This window comes from Peromyscus californicus, unplaced genomic scaffold, assembly GCF_007827085.1.
Source record: "Peromyscus californicus insignis strain IS unplaced genomic scaffold, ASM782708v3 Scaffold_21__1_contigs__length_65335640, whole genome shotgun sequence".
In the NCBI taxonomy this organism is placed as follows: domain Eukaryota; kingdom Metazoa; phylum Chordata; class Mammalia; order Rodentia; family Cricetidae; genus Peromyscus; species Peromyscus californicus.
Window position 1 is genome coordinate 38,179,617 of NW_026294514.1, and position 22,860 is coordinate 38,202,476.

Sequence of the window (22,860 nt, forward strand, 5' to 3'; positions counted from 1 at the left end):
CCAGGGATCACATTCAGAGCCTCCACTCAGACCTCTCAGTGATGACATGTGCACATTCTTGTTTTCTTTTTGGGGACTTCACACTTGGTTGTGTCTGGTTTTGAGATAAGTGTCTCCTGTAGGCCAAGCTGGCCTTTAACTGCTAATGCTCTTGCCTCCATCTCCCAGCCACTAGGATTGCCTTCGTGCACTGTAGCATGGGTCTTTGTGAGGTTTTTTGGTTTTGTTTCTTCAAAGAACAAGGTCTTATATTTAGCCCATTCAGGCTTCCAACCTGGAATCATCTGCCTCAGACTCCGGAAGTGCCATCATATCTAGCTGGTCTCCACTAGAAACTATAATGGCCACAGTGACAACCCTGTAGCAAAACTCGGAAGATATTTGTCCTAATGGTTTTCAATTTTTACTCTGAAGATTGGGAAATATTTGCCACAAAACCAAAGATGCTTGTTTGTTATATTATATACTATTATTTCTGATCATAAAGTGCTTTCTAACTGGGCATGGTAGTGTACACCTTAATCCAGGACGTGGGAGATAGAGGCAGGTAGCTCTCCGAGTTTGAGGCCAACCTGTTGTACATAGAGTATTCCAGTACAGCCAAGGTTACATGGACTCTGTCTCCAAGGAAATACAAAAACAAGACAAAACAGGAAAAAACAACTTTGGTGTGGGGGGGGCGCAGATTATAATTTAGTTTTAAGCTTCTTGAGTAACTAGGTGGGGTATGGTGGCACATTCCTATAATCCTAGCAGTTGGGAGGTGGAGGATCATGAGTTCATGTCCATCCTAAACAACCTGAGTTTGGGGGCAGCCTGTTCTACCTGGAACCCTGTTTCAGTCTTTAGAAAATAAGTGGTTATTGGAAGTCTTTGAGCGAAGCCTCTCAGCTTTGTGTTATGTGTATTCTCTCCTAGGTTAACTGGACTCCTGAGGTTAACAAAGAACATTTGCTACAAGGTCTGCTTCCTGATGTGCAAGTACCGACATCTGTGAAAGACGTGCGCTACTGCCAGGTTTCTTTCCAAGATGACCACGTCTCTCTGGAAAGTGCTTTTACAATAAGGTTTGTGAACTTGTGGTATTTTGAGTTATTTGGAGTGCCATAGCAAGATAGTCTGCAGCACACACACACGTGAAAAAAGTTCCTTTTAGGATGAAAAGAACTACACCTTTTAGTTTCTATAAAATATGGGAGATTGTCTTTACAGAAAGGCTTGATTGTACATAGGTTGATTGTTGGGGCTTTGTTAGAGACAGAGTCCTGCTATGTAGCCCAGGCTAGCTTCAAACTCACTGTTGTTTTTCTGTTGGCACGGAGGCTTCGCTTTAATCTATCTACTGCTGTTTCAGGCAATAATTGCTGTTCCACAGTTACTGGCCTGCTTCTCTGGCAGCCTTGTCCTGGCGGGAATTCTGTTCCCACAGGCATCGGCTCGCATTCCCACAGGCATTTGGCTCCCACAGCCAAATATAGCTTTTAATTAAATCTCTATCCTTGTATTTATCAGTATGATTCAGGAGTCAGAGGCTGGGATAAAAAGCTGCTATCTCAGGGAGGTTGAGTAGCAACCAGCTGACCTCTCTTTGCTGCGGTCTTGGAAAGATCCCCTCCGTATCTCCACCAAACCAAAACCCCATGCCACTCCAAGCTATTACCTACTAATTCCTGTGCGTGTCTCTGTCATCTTCCAGACACCCTCTGACTCTCTGTGATTATTGCTTTCTGTCAACTAGTTGTTAACTCGGCCTCCTGACCCAAGGTGGATTTTATTTAAATAATGCAAATGCAGACTCGGAGTTCACAGTGCAATCGAATATCCCACAACAGCTCACAGTCCTCCTGCCTCAGCTTCCCGAGTGCTGGGATTACAAGTGGTGGCACTGTGTATGACTGATAGTGATTACTCTTATCATGATTATAAGCTTGCACTTCATTTAGTAACTGTAAAAATGCACCAAAGGAAGGTTCTTCAACTGAAAACAACAGAGGCCCAAAATATACGAAAGGTAGAGTGTGGTTTTTAGAGGGAAAAAATTATCACATTGGTTAGTGGTGAAACTTAGTTCAATCAGAATTAATCTACACACCTCATAGAAAAGAGTAGAGCTTAATATAAAGGAGCAAAAGACTCTTCTTGTTGCACAGCTCCTTGGCCACCCTTTCCAGTGACTCCAGCACTGTGACCCTCTACCTTTTCCCAGGCTGTTCTTTGCACCAAGAGCAGTTCTACTGCTCTGACCATAACTCATCGTTGTGATTTATTCTTTTTTTTTTTTTGGTTTTTCGAGAAAGGGTTTCTCTGTGTAGCTTTGCGCCTTTCCTGGAACTCACTTGGTAGTCCAGGCTGGCCTCGAACTCACAGAGATCCGCCTGGCTCTGCCTCCCGAGTGCTGGGATTAAAGGCGTGCGCCACCACCGCCCGGCCTGTTGTGATTTATTCTTACCTGTCTCTTGACAGTATTTCCTTATTATAATTTCCTCTTAATGTAATATAAAGAGTATAATGTAATTTTTTTTGCAGTCAATAGCTATTTAAAATGAAAGATTTGGAGGAGTGCTGTTGTATTTAAATTTAGGGTATCAAATATGTGTTGCTCTTCACTTTTTTTCTGCAATTAATGGTTCATTAAAGCCTTTTAACCAAACCAATTTTAGACCACTTCCTGATGATCCCAAACATTTAAAATGCGAGTTAAAAGGAGGAAAAACGGTGCAGATGGGCCAAGAGCTTCAAGGAGAAATAGGTTCGTATACCTACTTTTTTTTTTTTTTAAATAATGCTGGCTTTCATTAGTTTTTTAAAATGTATGCTCTGAAAGATACTTTTTAGCATACATTGAAACTCAGCTTTATGATAGTTGGTTTAGAAAATCTTGCCTTTGTTAGAAGAAATAGTTATGAATGAATTGAATTGATTCCTATATAGCCTTTATTTTTTCCTTATAGCTATAAAATTAAATACCATTAAAATGTTTCTTTTAAGTTTTAATTATTAAAAAAGCTGACTTAGGCTTTGGGGTATAGCTCAGTGGTGGAGCATACCATGTATGCGGGCCTATGTCCTTAACACCTCACAACTAAAAATAGTATTAACATTGGTGTACCTCAGAAAATAAAATTAAAAGTCACTTGGTTATTAGCAGTATTTAAACATTCTTGCACAGGTTCTTGATACAGTTTTAATGATTAGAAGAGAAATAAGTATAATTGTAAATTACCTATGTATGAGAGTAAAGCTTCAAAGTATATTTTATGTGTAAGATAGATCTTTAAAAGGATTTTATCTTAAAGCTTTTTTCTCTTTTAAGTTGTTATAGTTGCAGATCAGTATGGAAATCAGATTCCAGCATTTTCACCAGATTCTTTATCTACGTTGTCAATTGCTGGAGTTGGACTTGATAACTCTAACTTGAAAATCACTTTTGAGGTAAAACTACCTTATAAAATTGATTTTGTGTTTGACAAAAGTTGGGGGGGAAATGAAAATAATGAAAGTTTAACTTTACATACATTATTTTTAATTTTTTGAAACCATGTTTTATTTGTGTATGTTTGTGTGTACTACACATGGCTAAATGCTTGCCCTAGTGTCTCAGATATTGAACTCAGACGTGGTGGCAGGCTTCTTTGTTACCAGATGGGTCATCTTGCCAGCCTTGACCTTATGTCTAAAATTCTTCCTTAAATAAAACTTGTATTTAAAACATTGTGGGGATAGCATATGTGAGGTCTCAAGCTTTCAAAATACAATGAATTTGCACATTTGAAAACAACAGTAACCAGAATTGCAGGTGTTTCCTCCGGTCCCATCATTCACTTGCAGCCGTCATTGCATTTTCACTAATCATATCCCTTTGGAGCAAATTGTAGTTGTTAGAATATTTATTTCACTCTAAGTATTTAAATACACATATGTCAGCTTACGTGTACACAATATGTAAATTTTCAGTTAGGTATTTAAATAAAACTTAGTGCTTACCCCCTGCGTTAAAACAGGATACTGAGGAGAAAACTCACTGTTTAACTTTGCTACTGTATGGTTAATTCACTGTAGCTTGAGAAGTAAAGGCCCTGATAGAATTCTTGGAGCTTGAAACAAGCATGAAGCACTCTTGTTGAAAAGGTCAAAGCCAGCATTAGGTGAAAGGATGTTCTGGAATTGGGTCTTGACAAAACCTGCCAGCAGTGTAGATTAGAAAAAGGAGTTCCCCAGGTCTACAGAATTTGATTCATTGATTGCATTATGCTTTTTCTTTGACAGGATAACCATGAGAATTTCCTCACTAGTTTCTGCCTTTACAAAGTCTGTACTTTACTATCTCTCTTCGACTCTGTGTTGATGACATGAGAGGATGAATTCGCAACTGTTATAGCTATGTGTAGACAGTCTGCTTCTTGTCACCCTGTGCACACCATGTGCTTGGGTTCTTTAAAAAGTTTACTTTGACACACAAATTGTGCATAGTCATACATACAGACAGAGCACCCACATACATAAAAATAAAATAGATTTAGATGTATACATGAATGTATCTACACATATAGGACATGGGATCATTAACAGCCATTATTAAAATGTGAGTACTTTTGTGCTCTTTCTGGTCTAGAATCAGTTTAGTCATATTGCAAAGATTAATAGCTAGTTTCATTAGTAGGGTATGGTAACCATTATTCTGAATAATTGATAAGCAGCAACAAAAGCCCTAATCACAGTGAATATCACCTCGACAAAGGGGAGGGCATGCAAAAAATAACGGGGAGAAAAAATAGTGGAGATAATAGTATTTTACCATGTAGGATGTTCAGGAAAGACCTTGTTAAATTAAGGTACCATCTATGGAAATACTTAAAGCAAAGCCACAGTGAAAAAGAGTTACAAACTGAGGGAAAAACACAAGAGCCAAGTTTCTCAGCCAGGTGTGCTTGCTTTGGGGGTTAAAGAAAAGCACAAATACAGATTGAGCATCCCAAACAGAAAATTTGAAATGTTCTGAAATCCAGAGAATTTTGACTACTAGCATGATGCTCAAAGTTGCTGGTTTTTAGAGTATCTCATACTTATAGATTAGAAATCTTCTGGTGTGGGGGACCTGGATTGAGACAGGGTTTCTCTGTGTAGACCTGGCTGCCCTGGAATTTACTCTGCAGACCAGCCTGGCCTTGAACTCACAGAGGTCTGTCTCCTTCTGCCTTCCAGTGCTGATACTGAAGGCATGCACTAGCAGCGCCTGGCTAGATTAGGAATCTTAACCAATCCATGCAAATATGAAATTCAGAGAGCTCAGGCCAGGCAGGGTGTAGCACAGTGGCACATGCCTTTAGTCCCAAAAGTAGGGAGCAGAGATAGGCCAATCTGTGTAAGTTCGAGGCTGACCTGGGAATCTTTTTGTGTTCAAGGTTAGCTTGGTCACATAGTGCAGTTCCAGACCAGCCAAAGCTACATAGACTTTATCCCAAACAGACAAACAAACAAACAAACAAATTTAGAGAACTCCAAGATTTGAAACACTTGGTCTTAAGCATTTTGATCAAAAGATAACCTGTAGAAGAAAAGGGGAAATTATGAGAAGATAAGGTAAAAAGAGATCTATTCACAGTTTTATAGATTCTTTGCCACTGACAGAAGAGAGAAAGATACCATTTTTCTCTCCTGAAAATAGAATGGAGTATGCCAGTGTTGGCATGGATTTGGTCTCTTACCCAGAAATAGCAGTAGGTGAATTATGCAACTTTTTTTTTTTTAAAAGACTAAGCGACAACAACCTGTGTTTTCTCAATGTGCTTCTCTTCACTAGGCTAACACACAGAGCATAAGTGTACGAGGCATCAGATTTACTCCAGGTCCTCCTGGACATAAGGATCTTTGTTTTACTTGGCGAGAATTTTCTGACTTCATTCGAGTGCACCTAGTTTCTGGACCTCCAACCAAGCTGCTTCTTATCGACTGGCCAGAGCTAAAAGAGGTATACAACTTCATGTCTTCATGGTAATAATTAATAGTGCAGGTTCATTGCTTTCAGAGCCTTAGTGGATTAGAAGAGATAGATTTTGTTTTAGAAGAAATAATAATTGTAACTAGCCGGGTGATGGTGGTGCATGCCTTTAATCACAGCACCCAGGAGGCAGAGCCAGGTGGATCTCTGTGAGTTCGAGGCCAGCCTGGTCTACAGAGCAAGATCCAGGACAGGCACCAAAACTACACAGAGAAACCTTGTCTCGAAAAACCAATATAATAATAATAATAATAATAATAATAATAATAATAATAATAATAATAATTGTAACTAATAGTAACAAAACAAGGTAAGATTTTGTTTTGTTTTGTTTTTGTTTTTTTGAGACAGGGAGGGTTTCTCTGTGTAACAGTCCTGGCTATCCTGGAACTAGTTCTATAGACCAGGCTGGCCTCCAACTCATAGAGATATGCCTGCCTCTGTTTCCAGAGTTCTGGGAATAAAGGCTTGCACCACCGTTTTCTAACACGAGGTGAGTCTTAACACTTTAGTTATTCACTGAGTCTGAAATTATGAATTAATAATTTAGATTTTTAAAACTGTTCTAGACATACATAAAAATTAGAGCAACAATGAAACTGATTTTACTAGCACCCATTTTATCAGTCAACTGATTTTTGCTAAATTTGTTTTTTGTTCTTTTATAGTAATATAAAAACTTTATTGCAGTTTTTTTTCTTTGAAGATTAGTCTATTTGTGTGTCTAAGTGGATGTGCACTGGTATGCACATGTGCCAGGGTGTGCATATGGGGGCCAGAAGAGGTCTTCCTACTGTCCTTTGAGGTAGGGTTTTTACCCGAACCTGGGACTTGTGTTGGTTGGCTAGGCTGGGAGCCAGCAAGTCCCGGAACCACCCTGCTCTTCTTTCCTCAGAGCTGAAGTTACAGGCTTGTGTTCAACACCCAGCCTACTTCATGAGTGCTGGGATTTGAACTGTGGTCCTTACAATTATATAGCAAGTGTTCTTAACAATTAACCATCTCTCCAGTCTTGTTGAAGTTTTTGTAAAGCGTATTTCAGTGCACCAATACAAATGGACTTTCTGTGAAAATACCTAAGTCTTAAATATTCATTTTGCAAACATCTGGCAAATCCTACCTCTGCTGACTTCATTTACTGATAATTTTAGAATCTAGTGAATTTAGTATGGTGGCATGGTTGGAACAGACATCCAATCCCAGCACTCAGAGTTAGATTTTTAAGATTTATTTATTATGTTGACACTGTTCTGCCTGCATATATGCCTGTATGCCAGAAGAGGGCACCAGATCTCCCTACAGATGATTGTGAGCCACTATGTGGTTGCTAGGAATTGAACTCTGGAAAAGTTCAATTGGATTTCTAGAAAAACAGACAGCGCTTTTAACCTCTGAGCCATCTCTCCAGCCCCAAGATGGGGATTTCTCTGAGTTCAAGGCCAGCCTGCTCTACATAGAATCCAGTAAAAAAAAAAAAAATTTAACATTTTGTTGAGAAATTAAAATTGTATATACTTAAAATGTATGTTAAATGACAAGATGGATTTAATGATAATATATGTATCATCTTACATACTTACTGTTTTAAGGTGATGACATTTTTAAAATACAGTGTTTTTGTTGAGAATTTCCTTTACAGATGCATTGTATTTTAATCATAATTTATCATTCCTCCCCTTAACTCAGCAGTTCTCAGCCTGTGGGTCACAGCCCCCCACCCCCCACCCCCGGATTTGAAGAACCCTTTCACAAGCGTTGCCTAAGGGATTGGAAAACACAGACATTTATATGACAATTCATAAGAGTAGCAAAATTACAGTTACAAAATAATTTCATGGTTGGGGGTCACCACAACATGAGGAACTGTATTAAAGGGTTGAAGCATTAGGAGAGTTGAGAGCAACTGACTTAACTCTTCCCAGATCAACAGCCACCTCCAACTTAATGTCCTTTTAAAAAAAAAAAAAATAGCCTACCACCAAGTTCATTTTGTGCTTCCCATATACTTGTGTATTTGAAGCCACCCCAGAGTGTGGTCGATTTTCCAGGGGCCTCATCCTTAAAGGAAACTTACTTTACCTCTCCCAGAAACTCCCAACTGTCAGTAGCTCCTCCTTCAGTAATGGAGGCTCATGAGCCTCTCTGATCTCCATACTGGAATGTTGATTGGGTTGGTCTTATACAGCTTTCATGCTGGCATCCAAAGCTGCCGTGGATCCATGAGTGTAGCAGCCCTGTCAAGTCCTTCCCAGCCTCTGGTTTTTACAGCCTTTCTGCCCTCTTCCCCATAATGGTTCCTGGACTTTGGTGGGGAGGGAGTATGTAATATAGATGCCACATTCATGGCTGAACACTCCATACACACTTACTCTGTACTTCAACCATTTGTGAGTTTTTGCATTAAGAAATGGGTATGGAGATAGGAATATAGAAGCCAGTTTGATACTATGTCCATTTAGCAGAATAAGGATAGTAGTCTCACCCCTGTGGCCCATGAGCTCACCAGCCATGGATTTTTTTTTAAAACAACTACTTAACATTATAGTTTTATAAAAGAAAAAACAATTTGAAAAAAGAGCTGTGTAAAAATGCTACAATAATTTCAGGGTTTGAATTAATGAGAATAATAATGTTATAACAAAAACAAGCGTATGATTTAAACAGACTTGAACCAGTGAATTAGGTGGTAAACATTAAGAATCCTTCAAACCCATCTCAACAGTAGTGTAGACTCTAGTAGAGTGGAGATGTTGGCTGTGAGAGAACAAAGACACACATTCTCTTGAACTCAGATTCTTGTCCATCAGTGCCTTCCAGTCTCCCTATCTTTCTGACCCTTCCCCTTTCCCATAATGCATTTCTGTGTAAGTACTTTTAGTTTGGCACAGCTTTCTTTTTTATTATTGAGAAGTTGTGTCTAATGTTTAGATATTTCTACAGAGTGCCTGTAGTCAGCACTTGGGAGGCTAAGGGAGGAGGATCCTGAGATCAAATCTAGACTGAACTGTGTTGTGAGACCCTGTCTGTAGATGGACTTTCTCAGTCCCACCAGCCAGCTCCCCAAATAACCACACAGGGACTTAATATTAATTATAAGTGCTAGGCCGATACCTTAGACTTGTTACTTACTAGCTCTTACATTTTAAATTAACCCATTTCTATTCCTTTACTTGCTACCACATGGCTCATGGCTTGTTACCTTATTTTGTACATGTCCTGCTGCTTCTGCATCACTGGTGATTTTCAAGACTCCACTCTTCCTAAGTGTCCTCCTAGTCTGGCTCTCCCGCCCAGTCTCTTCCTGCCCAGCTATAGGCCAGTCAGCTCTTTATTAACCAATGAGAGTGATACATATTCACAGTGTTCAAAGATTGTTCCACAGCACCTGTCTCAAAAAAAACAAAAGAAAAGAAAACAAAACAAAAAAACAGAGTAAGGAGCTAGAGAGATAGCTCAGTGGTGATGAGCAGTACTGTGTGCAGGTATGTGCATATAAGTTTAGGTAGTCTTGGAGGCCATAGGTCAGATCCCCTGAAGCTGCAGTTATAGGATTACATAGGTGTTAAGAACCAACCTTTCATCTTCTGAAAGAGCAGTAAGCCCTCCAGCTCCAAAACAAAATATCTATACTCTCAGCTTTTCTGCACTTCTGTGGTTGGTTGGTTGGTTGGTTGATTGGTTGGGTTTTTTTTTTGAGGGGGGGGTTGTAATGTTTATTAGGGAGAGGCTTACAAACGTACACACACCAAGTGGGGAGGAGATCAGACAGCCATGGTTCTTGGCCATTTTTTTTTTTTAATCTGTGAAAACCAGTTGGTTAGTCCATAGCATTCATTCCAGCATTTCGCCAACAGGCCCATCTTTGCATGCCGGTTGTTACTGTATTTGTACCATTCACAGCTGGGCAAGACCGTTGATGTTTTTTCTCCCCCAGCAGCCTGTGTAGCACTTTTCTGGTACTGTGAAAGCCAGGCTGCCAGGTAGAAGCTTCCAGGTCAGCATCAGCTTGATTTCTCTATGTCCCGGTGGCCAGAGTGTTTGGTGTCTTACATCCAGTTCTGTTAGACAACCAGAATCAGTGGCAGTAGCCTGTATTGCTTTGAGAGACTCCTGAACACCCCTGACTTAACAACTTCAGGAGAAGTGATGAAGACATTTTAAAATCGATTTTCTTAACACCACTGTGTGTGGTGGCATTTTTCCACTATCCAGCACCCAGGAGTTAGAAACCATAGGATCACAAGTCTGAGCCATCCTATACTATATAGCCAGGGTCTATATTTAAGAAAAGGAAAATGGCTGACTGTGGTAGTGTGGCTTGCTATTAATTCCAGCACTTGGATCTCTGCATTACAGTTCTAGACCAACCAAAGCTGTGTAGTTAGACCTATCTCAGCAACAAAATGAAAGAACAACAGATCACTGTACTATTACCAGTTTTTCCAGAATAGATCACATCATTAACTGTAGAACCGTGCCTTACAAAAATCTATTAACTTAGTCCTCTTTTCTAAAGTTTTATATCCTTTGGCCTGCAGTTCACAGCAATCTTCTGTCTCTACCTCCTGAGTACTGGGGTTGTAGACATGAACCACCATGCCCAACATAACTTTCACTTTTCGGTGAAGGACAACGAATTTGTTTAACTGAGTAGTGGGCGTAATGATTCTGAGGAAGAACCAAGTCAGCTAAGAAGAGCTCACACCGGTGCTCTAGTTTGATAGTGCCCCTTTAATTTATGAGAAAACAGAAATTGGTTATAATAATTTGTTATAAAAAATTGGTGGTTCCCTTTTTCTTCTTTATATAATGTGTTGAATAAGGGCTTCATGGAAAAGGTAGTGCATTTATTTTTATCTGGGAACATTATATACATATTAACATATTTTTATACCTCTTGATGCCAAATAATTTATTGATGTGTTCTGAAATAAATAGTGTACTTTTGAGGCAGAAAAAGAAGTTCATATTACTGGGTAGAATGTAAACAATAGTGACAGCTTATTAAAAATTATTGTAAATTTATTTGTAGATACTATAAATTATCAACAGAAACTTTGAAATGAAACCTGGAACTAAATTACTTACTCTGGTTATCAATTTTTTTTAAGTAAATGAGTCTGGAAAAGTAATCATTTAACATCTGGTCATCCTAGCAGTTCCTAACGTAATTGTTGCTCTCTCTCATAGATGCTAACTGAAAGATGTCTACTGTGGTCATTAGGAAAAACTGTGTTACTGTATTATTAGTCAGTGTTCTACTTCTGTAAAGAGACACCGTGACCACAGCCACGCTATCAAAGAAAGCATTTAATTGAGGGAGCATAGCAGCCTGCAGGCAGACATGTTGCTGGAGAAGTAGCTGAGAGTTCTGCGTCTGGGTCTGCATCCAACAGGAAAAGAAAGACTCTGGGCTTGGAATGGGCTTTTTGAAACCTCAAAGTCCACCTCTGGTGACACACTTCCTTCAATAAGGCCACACCTCTTAACCTTTCAAATAGTCACTCCTTGGTCACCAGCCTTCAAATCTATGAGCCTATGGGGGGTATTCTCATTCAAACCACCACGTATATGCATGTGTTATTCATTTTATGAATGAAGAAACTGAAATAATAACTTGCTAAAACATAAAAGTGACAGAATACATTTATGTTCAGAGACATTTGATGTTGTAATTTGGCATTTTCCACTTTTCCCCTGAAAAACTTCCACAACTTAATTTAAAGTCTTAATTACTGAGAAACATCCTTTAGAAACAGGGTGGGGCTGGAACTTGTGAGCCCCATCTGTACCACATTTAGGGAGCAGAGTGAACTGGGACTAGCATGGTGTACTAGTACTCACGTTTGGGGGTCACTGAGACTGGCAGGGCTTGCCTGTACCCACCTTAGGAGGTGGATTAGACTACATAGTGAGACTCACACCAGCAGCAGAGCAGACAGTATATGGAACTATCATTGATTTATAAATCCAAACTGTTTGTCGTCTTTAGCTTTGTAAACCAAGCATTGTATATAACCACTGGTGAGATTCTTACTTGTTCTTGTCTGTAGCAAAGCATTACATTTTCTTCCATTTTTGGCAGCCTGCAACCTAGTTTGATTAACTAGTTAACTCAAATAAGGCAGGAGGGTAGAGGAAGTAAAAGAAACGTGGATAGGAGTGAGGTAATCAGTCAGCTTCCATTTTTTTACTCTATTATTTCTCTCCCATTTAACTTTTAACATCTTCCATGAGATTGATGCTTGATGTGGTATCTTACTTAACAATGTGTCCCATGGAGTGTATCCATTAATACATCATTACATGGATTTCTGGAGTTGCACAAGCTTTCAATACTTGCTAGAGAGAAAACAAGAAGCATTTGAACTTATGGTATGGATTGTTGTTAACATCATCTTTAGTCAGGGGCTAAATGTTATTGCTAAATGCCATTGTACATAAGCTTGAAAACTGACAGAAGTGTTAAACTACAGATTGATGCTACAAGCAAATAACATCAAATGCTGTTTTTCTTTTAAACAGATTGTTAGTCTTTTTTATAAGATGGTCATATACTTAAATTGGCTTTCCAGAGTTTATTTTCATTGATGAAAGAAGCAATTTATAAATATAACCTTACTATAAAAGTAATTATATTGTTTGGCACATACTTGTTTGTGTTTACTAAAATGTTTGTCTCTATTTCAGCCCATTCCAGTGATCAATGGAAGACAATTACAGAACCCTCTCATTGTTCAACTTTGTGACCAGTGGGATAATCACGCATTAGTCTCAAATGTTAAAATAAGTCTCATAAAAGTTAACAGTTTAAGGGTAAGTTTCAAACTTCCTTGGATATTTTTCACTGAAAAGTCTATATTTCAGGGCTGGAGAGATGGCTCAGTGGTTAAGAGCAGTTGCTGCTCTTACAGTGGACACAGGTTCAGTTCCCAGCAACTTAACAACCTTTTGTAACTCCAGTTCCAGATGATCCGATGCCCTCTTCCGGCCTCCCCAGGCACAAAAATGGAACATAGACATACATGCAGACAAAAGCACCCATACACATAAAATAAAAATCAGTTGATCTTTTTTTTTTTTTTTTTTTTTTTTTGATTTTTCGAGACAGGGTTTCTCTGTGTAGCTTTGCGCCTTTCCTGGAACTCACTTGGTAGTCCAGGCTGGCCTCGAACTCACAGAGATCCGCCTGGCTCTGCCTCCCGAGTGCTGGGATTTAAGGCATGCGCCACCACCGCCCGGCCAGTTGATCTTTTTTTAATAGTTATTTGCAAATATAACTTAAAATAAGAACATTCTAGAAGCATGGTAATAGAAAAGAACTTGATAGATTTCTAGAATTTTCTTTTCTTCTTTTTTTCTTTTTTGGCTTTTTTGAGTTCTGCCTGCCTCTGTCTCCCAAGTGCTGTGAATAAAGATGTACACCACCACCACCCAACTGATTTCAAGAATTTTTTAATCAACCTTTCTATTCTGTTTTATTTGTAGCTATTACCTTCAAACCAACAGCATAAAACAGATGATAAGGGCAGAGCCAATTTGGGGGTATTCACTGTTTTTGCTCCAAGGTAAGAACTGAAAATTTTATAGTTTTACAGAGATTGATTTTTTTCTTATAGTTTCTGAATTTAAGATTAATAACTCTTTAGTGTTAGACAAGAATTGTAACAAGAGTAGAAATAATGATGTTCTCTAAAAAAATTAGTCTTTGTATTAATTATCTGCGAAGGATTCAGTTATAACAATGTAATTTGAACCTTGCCTTTATTTTTGTCCATTGTTGTTAGGGGAGTACATACTGTGCAGGTTAAAGGTGTCTATAATAAGAGTGCCATAGAAGGACCTACAATTAAGCTCATGATTCTTCCGGACCCTGAAAAGCCTATTCGTCTCAATGTTAAATATGACAAAGATGCCTCTTTCATAGCAGGTGGCATATTCACTGGTAAGTACTGGAAAGTATTCAAATAAATCTTTAGTGATAATACCCCTTATAATAATATTAATGGGATAAATTATGTTTGGTGTTCAGTATGATAAAAAAAAATACATGTCATTACCTTTAAATGATAAAGAAAATACATAAGACTGCGCAGTTCTTCCTCTCATCCTGTTGTTTTGTAGTCCTTTAAGTATAAGAATGACTGAAAGTTCATATATAAACCAGGAGTCTGAGGTTAGTACTTCAAATGGGAGCCAAAGACTGGTGTAGAACTTTGGAAGCTGAGGCAGAAGGATTGCAGCAAATTTGGAGCCAACTTTGGCTGCAGAGTGAGACCATCTGACAGAAACAAAAAAAACAAAGAACTAAGTGGTAACTAGTATGTAGCTCAGCTGTGTTATGTGTGCTGTGATATCATCTTAAAGCCATTGAAACCAGGACCATTAGCTTAAATTGTGTAGAAATAAATTGCATCAGGATGTATTAAAGTATTTCAAAGCAACAACCATCCACTAAGTAACTGCTCACTTAGAGTCTTTGTTTTATTCATAAATATTACAGTGTTCAGTAAATACAGACTAATATAGGACATGACTCAGTAATCATATACTCTGGCTATTGCTGTCAATAGGAAATTAGTATGTCCTTTATTCAAGAATTTTCTACAAATCTTCTCTTTTCTTGAAGAGGTGAATGCCTGTGTGTGAAAGAAGTATACCAAAAGGTTAGGGTTAAAATCATTTAACTGTAATTTTTAAAATATACATATCCATAGGTTTTGTACTTCATAAATTTTGTACTCAATTTGGGCAACTTTTTCTTTGAATTTATAAAGATTAACAGGTACAAACAAAATGTTGGATATATATGGTAAATATAATGGGAATGTTACATATAGTACATTAGCTACTTTACCTAGTTAAAGGGTAAAAGAAAGTTAAAAAAAATTGTTTTGTTTTGTTTTCAAGACAGGGTTTCTCTGTGTAGCCCTGCGTGTCCTGGAACTCACTTTGTAGTCCATGTTGGCCTCAAACTCAGAAATCTGCCTGCCTCTGCCTCCTGAGTGCTGGGATTAAAGGTGTGCACCACAAATGCCCGGCAAAAGTAAAATATTTTTATTCTCTAAATACATATGGCATACAGTGTTGTGACCAGTCAGCCTAATTCTTAGGTACTAAACACATATGGTCACACTATTTTGGTTTTCCATGCTAGATTTACATCATGGCAAACTGAAGCTATGACAAGGAAATATTAGTAGCAAGGATCAGTTTGTTAAGATTTATTTTGGAAAACTTGATGGTCAGACTCAGCCCTAGAAAGTTGTCTGTCATAATTAACGGTTTCCTAGAATCATTTTTGGAGATTCCTGGTTAAGTAATGGTCCCATTACTTTTTGTCTTGTGTCTTTGAATAGCCTTATTGTCTTTACCAGAATATTATATTAGATGAATAAGTAAATTTTATGTTTACATGACAGATTTTATGGTTAGTGTGATCTCTGAAGGTGGTAATGTCATCAAAAATATCAATCCAATACGCATTTCCATGAAAATGTGGAAGCTGTCCAGTGGTGTGAGCCGGCCACCAACAAATGTGAGTAATAGCGATCGGGTTCAGAAACTAAAAATAGTATCATCTATTTGGTCCTCAAGGCATGGTGGTACACATCTTCAATACAGTACTAAGGAGGCTGGGCTCTGTGAGTTTTGAGGCTAGCCCTGTCTACATAGTGAGTTCCAGAACAGTCAGGCATATGTAGAGAGACTCTGTCTCACAATAACAACAAGTAAACAAAAAAGTGACCAAAAAAAGAAGTAAAATAATTTAAATATTGTTCATCTAATATATAAAAAGTTACCGTCTCAGCATGTCCTCAGTACTTGAGTATATACATTCTTTGACTAGTTAATTTGTGCAGATAAGTGGGTATGTGCTACTTATGTGTGAGTGCACAGATAATATGATCCCATGCACACCCATGCTTGCACATGCAGGTGATGGAGGAGGATGTCAGGTGTCTGCCTTTGTTGCTCTATTATTTCTTCATTCCCGAGATAGGGTCTCTAACCAACAAAAGCTCACTCGATGCTCTAGCCACCCAGTGAGATCTTGGAAGCCTCTCTCCATTTACCCTACAAATGCTGGGACTACTGCAACATACAGCCATGCCCAGCTTTTTATGTTAGTTCTGGGATTTGAACTCAGGTCCTCATGCTAACACAGTAAGCTCTCTTAGGCACTGAGGCATGTTCCTAGCCTTGTATTTTCAAAATCATTCAAAAATGAGAGTGTATCTAGCTGCATATCCCATTTTCAGAAAACCACATTTCAAGTACTCAGTAGTCACTTGCAGCCTTTGGCTCCCCTATAGTAAATATGCGATAACTCTTAAATATGAGAAACCAAATCCCAAAACTTGTTAGAGCACCCAACTTAATAACCTGCTTCAGTGTTGATAGTTCATTGAAATAATCTGTTTTAGCTGTGCAGTGGTGGCATACGCCTTTAATCCTAGCACTCAGGAGGCAGAGCCAGGCAGAACTCTGTGAGTTCGAGGCCAGCCTGGGCTACGGAGTGATTCCAGGATAGGCTCCAAAGCTACACAGAGAAACCCTGTCTCAAAAAACAAACAAACAAAAATCTGTTTTAAAAGCTAGCTTGTTTAAAAGCCTTAAAGTTACCAGCTGGGCAGTCTGAGTCTTTACTAATTTAGGACTAGAGTCCAGTGGTACCTATAAATATATAAATCCATATATAAATCCAAATGGAGCCTGTTTGGTTTTTCACATGTGTAAATTTTCATACTGAGTATACTCTGTTAACATTTGTTTCTCCCTCTTCTATTCCCCTTTCTAGGCAGAAACATTTAGTTGTAATAAAATAAAAGATAATGACAAAGAAGATGGCTGCTTCTATTTCAGGTACTACTTAAATCATTTCCTATTTTTATGTGTGCTCAGTATAGAATAATTCAGGTTAGGGCTGGAGAGATGGCTCAGCAGTTAAGAGCACTGACTGATCTTCTAGAGGACCTGAGTTCAATTCCCAGCACCCACATGGCAGCTCACAACTGGAGTCTGTAAATCCACTTCCTGGGAACCCAAGACCCATGACAAAGCACCAGTGCACATAAAATAAAAATAAATAACACTTAAAAAATGAATAATTCAGGTTAGTGGTTTTTGTAGTCCTTACCTAAGAAAAAGTAGTTTATGATCAAGAAGAAAATATTCAGAAGCTATTTGGAGAAAGGTGTGTTTGCTTGGGTTTTGTTTTGTTTTGTTTTTTAAATATTGCTCCGTAAAAATGTTTTTGAGGAAAATTCTTGTGAAGTATTAGCATTAAAACCTAGAAAATCCATGACAAGAATTTCTTTATGATATCAGAGCACTTTTGTATAATCATTTATTTTAGCGTGTGTTGTCTAAGTGTGTGTGTGCAGGTGTGCATGAAGGCCAGAGGTGGACGTCAGCTGCTTTCCTGTATCGTACTCCACTGTTTTTATTTTTGAGACAGGACCTCAATGATTCTGCAGGTTGTCATTTTTGGCTAGGCTTGCCAGCCAGTGAACAGTGCCGAGGTTGCAGATATGTGGGTGCTAGGGATCTGAACGCAGCCAGTGAACAGTGCCGGGGTTGCAGATTTGTGGGTGCTAGGGATCTGAACGCAGCCAGTGAACAGTGCTGGGGTTGCAGATATGTGGGTGCTGGGGATCTGAACGCAGCCAGTGAACAGTGCTGGGGTTGCAGATATATGGGTGCTGGGGATCTGAACACAGGTCCTCATGCTTGTGCAGTGGACACTTTACCCACTGATCCAACTCAGGCTAGGCTTGAATTTTCAGGCCTTCTGCTTTTAGCCTCCTTAGTTCTGGGGTTTCAGTCATGTAACACCGTGACTTCTGTTAGATATCTTTGTTCATAGTAAGGCTAGTGTTTGCACTCTTTGTGGTCTTTTGAACAAAAGTTCTAGATTTTTATGTACTCAGATGTGTTGAGACTTTCTTTTACAATTAATCCTCTTTAAAAAGTCTTTAGATTATAAAAACATTCTTTTATATTATGGTGTTGGCAATTCCATGACCAATTGATTTGGTAATTCACTAGTAGGAGGACCCATCAAACTTAGTACAATTTCACTCACTGCTGTGAATTATTGTGGCAAAGGTCACAGAGCAACATCTACAGAGAGAAGACTTGTGATAATATCCAAGAGGAAGCAGTTAGAGGCTTTAAAGTGTCCTCTCCTGGTGGATCTCATAAGGTGTGCTTTAATTCTCCAATATCAAGTTATACAGGGGAGGTGATTAGATTCCCGCCCCCCAGACAGGTAGCTTTGGAGTCTGTCCTGGAACACTCACTCTAGACCAGGCTTGCCTCGAACTCACAGAGATCCACCTGCCTCTGCCTCCCAAGTGTTGGGATTTAAGGCATACACCATCACTGCCCAGCTGGTTAGATTTTTATTGGGAGGTGCTGATATAGCCAGTCCCTGAATGCACATACCATACTTGCAGGCTTCCAGGAGAAAAACAAGCATTTAGCAGGAGCTGTGGTAACACAAATGTTTGATCAGTATAAGCCACACTGAAAAGTACAGAGTATCTGTCATGAATCTAACCTCACAGGTGCCAGACAAGAGCAAATATTGTGAACAGGTCTTTCTAAGAACACTTCAGATCTCCTGTGTTATACTTATACCTGGCATTGATTCTGCTTTGGTATTTTGGGTTGATTTTCTTGGGGAGGGGCACTAGGGGTAGTGATGATAGAAAAGGCAGATCTGGCCGGGCCTTTAATCCCAGCACTTGGGAGGCAGAGGCAGGCGGATCTCTGTGAGTTCGAGGGCAGCCTGGGCTACCAAGTGAGTTCCAGGAAAGGCGCAAAGCTACACAGAGAAACCCTGTCTCGAAAAACCAAAAAAAAAGAAAAAGAAAAAGAAAAGGCAAATCTGACTAGATATTGAGCTTAGAGTCTTACATTTGTTAATACATTCTTCCTGAACTATGCCTAGTGAACTATGTCATGATTATTTCCTTAGAACGTGGTATAAATTTAGTGATCATGATGTTTTTTCCAAAATATGTATGCAGGATTGTTTGTTGAAATGATAGATATTCTTTAGTAATAGTTCTGTTATAAATCATAAATTCAGGGGCTGGAGAGATGGCTCAGGGGTTAAGAGTACTGGCTGCTCTTGTAGAGGATCTGCGTTCAAGTCCTAGCACCTACATATTGGCTTACAACTGTGTATAACTGTGGTCCCATAGGATCTGATAGCCTCTCTGGTGTGCATAAAAAAAAAAAAAATACATGCAGACAAAACACCCGTGTACATAAAATAAATGTCTTTGAAAAATAATAATAAATCATGAATCCGTTCATGTGTCTGTTTCTAGACTACACATTGATTTAATGGCTCATTTGCCTGCATTTTGCCAATACTACAATATTTTAGAAGTCTATTATCCCCTGAAAAAAGTTTCTACCCTATTGTGCTCCCTACAATTCTTGGCCTTTTGTTTTACTATGTAAATTTTAGAAATAATGCAGAAGGTTCCAATAACAAAACACCGATGGTAAAACTGGGATTTTGTGAGGGCAGAAATCTGGAAGCATCTTTCAGTCTCTAAATATGGTATACATTGATAGTGGTTTCTTGAATTTTTCTTATAGTGTTTTATAGTCGTTTTCAAAGTCTTACACATCTTTCCCTAAATTCCTAAGTAGTTGGGTTTGGGGTTTTGTTTGTTCATGTGTAGTTTTTTGTTTTGTTTTGTTTTTTTAACAATATTATTAAGTATTTTTATGTTCTGTTTATTGTGGCAATAGAAATCCAGTTGGTTTGTGTCTGTCGACCTTGTAGGAAGTATCTTTTCCCAGCTCTGTGATTTCTAGTTTTGTTTAGAGTTTTTTTTCAAATGTCTATAAATTATGGTAGGTTTGTTTGCCTTCTCTTCTTATGGGTTCTGTTTTTTTGGTTGTTTTTGGTTGGTTGTTTTGTTGGTTGGTTTTGTTATTGAGCTTTTTTGTTTGTTTTGTTTTCTGCTAATGGACTAGGAGTTCTAAGTTTTTATGGTGATAGTAGACATCTAATGTCATTCTCAACCTAAAAGAGAACATTTAATTATTTTCTTTGGGTGTGTATCTTCTAACGCTTCACTTCTGGAGGCTAGGGAGATAGCTTAGTTGGTAAGATATTTGCCATGCAAGCATGGTGGCCTGGCTTGTTTTGGGGTTCCTAGCTAACAATTCATGTTACTATCTCGTACCTAGCACTGGGATTTTTGTTTGATTACCCATGGCTTCTTGGATTTACATTATTATCCACATTGCTTTTTCCTTAGTGTGTGATATAAAATGGTATTAAAAAATGTTCATACTTGTGTGTGTTTAAAATTACCTTATAAAATAGTAAGCTCATTACTTTTCTTTTGCTTTGATTAAATATCATGTCCGAGAGAACTTACCAAATAGTTTATTTGGATTTAAAGTTCCAGAGGGATGAGTCCTTGGTTGGGAGTTATGGCAGCAAATGCATAGTGGCAAGCAGTTAGGCAGGAGAAGGAAACATCTTCCAACACAAGCATGGCAAACTGAGAGGGAACTGGAAGTGGTGTGGGTCTTTAAACTCTCCAAGTCCTCCACCAGTGGCACTCTTCCAACAAGGCTGCACCTTCTAAACTACCCTGAACAGCACCTCCAGGTGGGATCAAGTGTTCAAATATCTGAGCCTATGATGAATACTCTCATTCAGACCAGTAAGTTTCCCTACACTTTTCGTTTTGGTTACCCCCCTCCTTCCACTGTTCCTCATCCCTGTCTGCATACCCTCCTCCTCACTTAAACCATTCACATGTGTTCTACTATTGCCCACCCTCAGGCCTCCTATCCACATGGCCCCTTTCTAGATTCATGCCCTCTCTATATACATAATATATTCCAAGTTAAACACATAGATCTAAAAATTCAGAGCTGTGATCCACATGAGAGATAACATGGGACATTCATCTTTTTGGGTCTGGGTTAGCTTCATTTAATATATCTTCCAGCCATATCCATTTTCTAGCACATTTAATTTTTATAACTGAATAAAATTTATCCCACTGTCTATTTATACAACATTTTTGTTATCCAGTAATCTTTTTTTGGGGGTGGGGGGCAAGACAGGGTTTTTCTGTGGAGCCCTGGCTATCCTAGAACTAGACCAGGCTAACTTCAAACTCAGAGATCTGCTTGCCTCTGCCTCCCAAGTGCTAGGATTAAAGCGTGTACCACCACTGCTCGGCAATCCAGTAATCCTTTGTTGGACATCTAGACTGGTTCAGTTTTCTAGCCATTATGATTACAGCAGCAGTAAACATGGTTGTACAGTTCAGTTACCTTTGTGGTAGGATATGGAATCCTTTGGATATGTGCTCAGGTATATCTGGGTCATATGGTAGTTCTGTTGGTCGGCTTTTGTTTGTTTGTTTTTAAGAAACCTCCAGACTGATTTTCAAAGAGGTTCCAGCAGTGTACAGTCTACAAACAGTGTATAAGGGCTATTACTGTGACAGGCTTGACCATGCTATTTCTATGGAAGAATGTGGGAGACTTTGGGACTTCCTAGTAGGAGCTTGGAATTCAGTAGTGCTAAGAGCAATGTAGACTATAAAGGCCCAACTCAAGAGGTTTCAGAGGAGAATAATATTAGCAACTAGGCTAGAGAAGATTCTTGTGATATTTTGACAAAGATTATAGCTGCTTTCTGCCCCTGTTCTAAGAAACTGCCTGAGGCTAAATTGAAAAGTAATTGGCAAAGAATATTTCAAGACAGCCTAATGTTGACTCTGTCATGTGTATTAGTAATCAGTCTTAGGTAAATCTATAATGAAAAAGAGCAAGTAGGCAAAAAGAAATACAAAATATGCAGTTTAAAGAGAAAAAAAGCACCAAGAAATTTAATGTTGGAGCCAAGGCTTGTGCTGCAAAAAATGAGAAGATTAAAGAGAGATCTGATTGAAAATGGAATAAAGGGAGGGGTGCTCTTAGGCTCCTATAGACACATGTATTTGAAGACTTGGTCTCTGACCCTGCCCTTCTCTCCCAACCCCCACCACCCCCACAGTTGGTGGAACTGTTTGGGAAAGATTAGGAGGTGTGGCCTTGTTTGAGAAGATGTGTCACTAGGGGCAGGCTTTGAGGTTTCCAAAAACTCATGCCATTCTCAGTGTTTGTGTGGTTGTGAAACAAGATGTGAGCTCTCAGCTGTTCCTTGGTCCAGTCTGCCATCATGGGCACTAACCCTCTGAAACCAAAAGCCAATTAAATGCTTTCTTTTATGGATTGTCTTTGTCATGGTGTTTTATCACAGCAACAGAAAAGTCACTAAGATGAGATCCCATATACCACCCTGAATGTGCCCAATCTTGTGAAATCTTGGAAGCTAAGTAGGGTAGGACCTGTTCCATGCTTAAGTGGGAGAAAGTCTGTGCCTATGTCTCTATGTTGAAGTATACTTTTTTTCCTCTAGCATTTTTGGAGCTCTGGGTCTTGTGTTGAGGTCCTTTATCCATTTGGAGTTGATTGTATGTAATGTGAGAGATCTGTAATTCCAGTTCCTCCTCTGGTCTCCATAGGCACTATGTACATATAGTGCACTTACATGCATGTAGGTCAGAGTCTCATATGTATAAAATAAAAATGATAATCTTGGGTGGGCATGGTGCCTCACAACTTTAATCCCAGCACAGGGAGGTAGATCTCTTGAGTTGAGGCCAGTCTGATCTCCATAGAAAGCTCCAGGCCAGCCAGGGTTACATAGAGAGACACTGTTTTATTTTGTTTTGTTTGTTTGTTTTTTAAAAAAGGAATCTTAAGAGCAATTAGCCCAGAAAAAAAATTCTTTTATTTAAAATAATCATGTAAATATATTT

General features: G+C 38.8%; 1 protein-coding gene across 2 annotated transcripts in view; it reads left to right on the top strand.

Moving 5' to 3' along the window:
* Smchd1 (structural maintenance of chromosomes flexible hinge domain containing 1) overlaps positions 1 to 22,860 on the top strand; it is a 143,331-nt gene that overhangs the window by 75,883 nt on the left and 44,588 nt on the right. For both annotated transcript variants that reach the window (XM_052750093.1, XM_052750092.1), the window contains exons 26-34: positions 919 to 1,067; positions 2,661 to 2,749; positions 3,314 to 3,432; positions 5,801 to 5,968; positions 12,689 to 12,814; positions 13,487 to 13,566; positions 13,786 to 13,943; positions 15,421 to 15,536; positions 16,800 to 16,864. In XM_052750093.1, the coding sequence (XP_052606053.1) occupies positions 919 to 1,067; positions 2,661 to 2,749; positions 3,314 to 3,432; positions 5,801 to 5,968; positions 12,689 to 12,814; positions 13,487 to 13,566; positions 13,786 to 13,943; positions 15,421 to 15,536; positions 16,800 to 16,864 (1,070 nt within the window). The remainder of the gene's footprint in view (positions 1 to 918; positions 1,068 to 2,660; positions 2,750 to 3,313; positions 3,433 to 5,800; positions 5,969 to 12,688; positions 12,815 to 13,486; positions 13,567 to 13,785; positions 13,944 to 15,420; positions 15,537 to 16,799; positions 16,865 to 22,860) is intronic.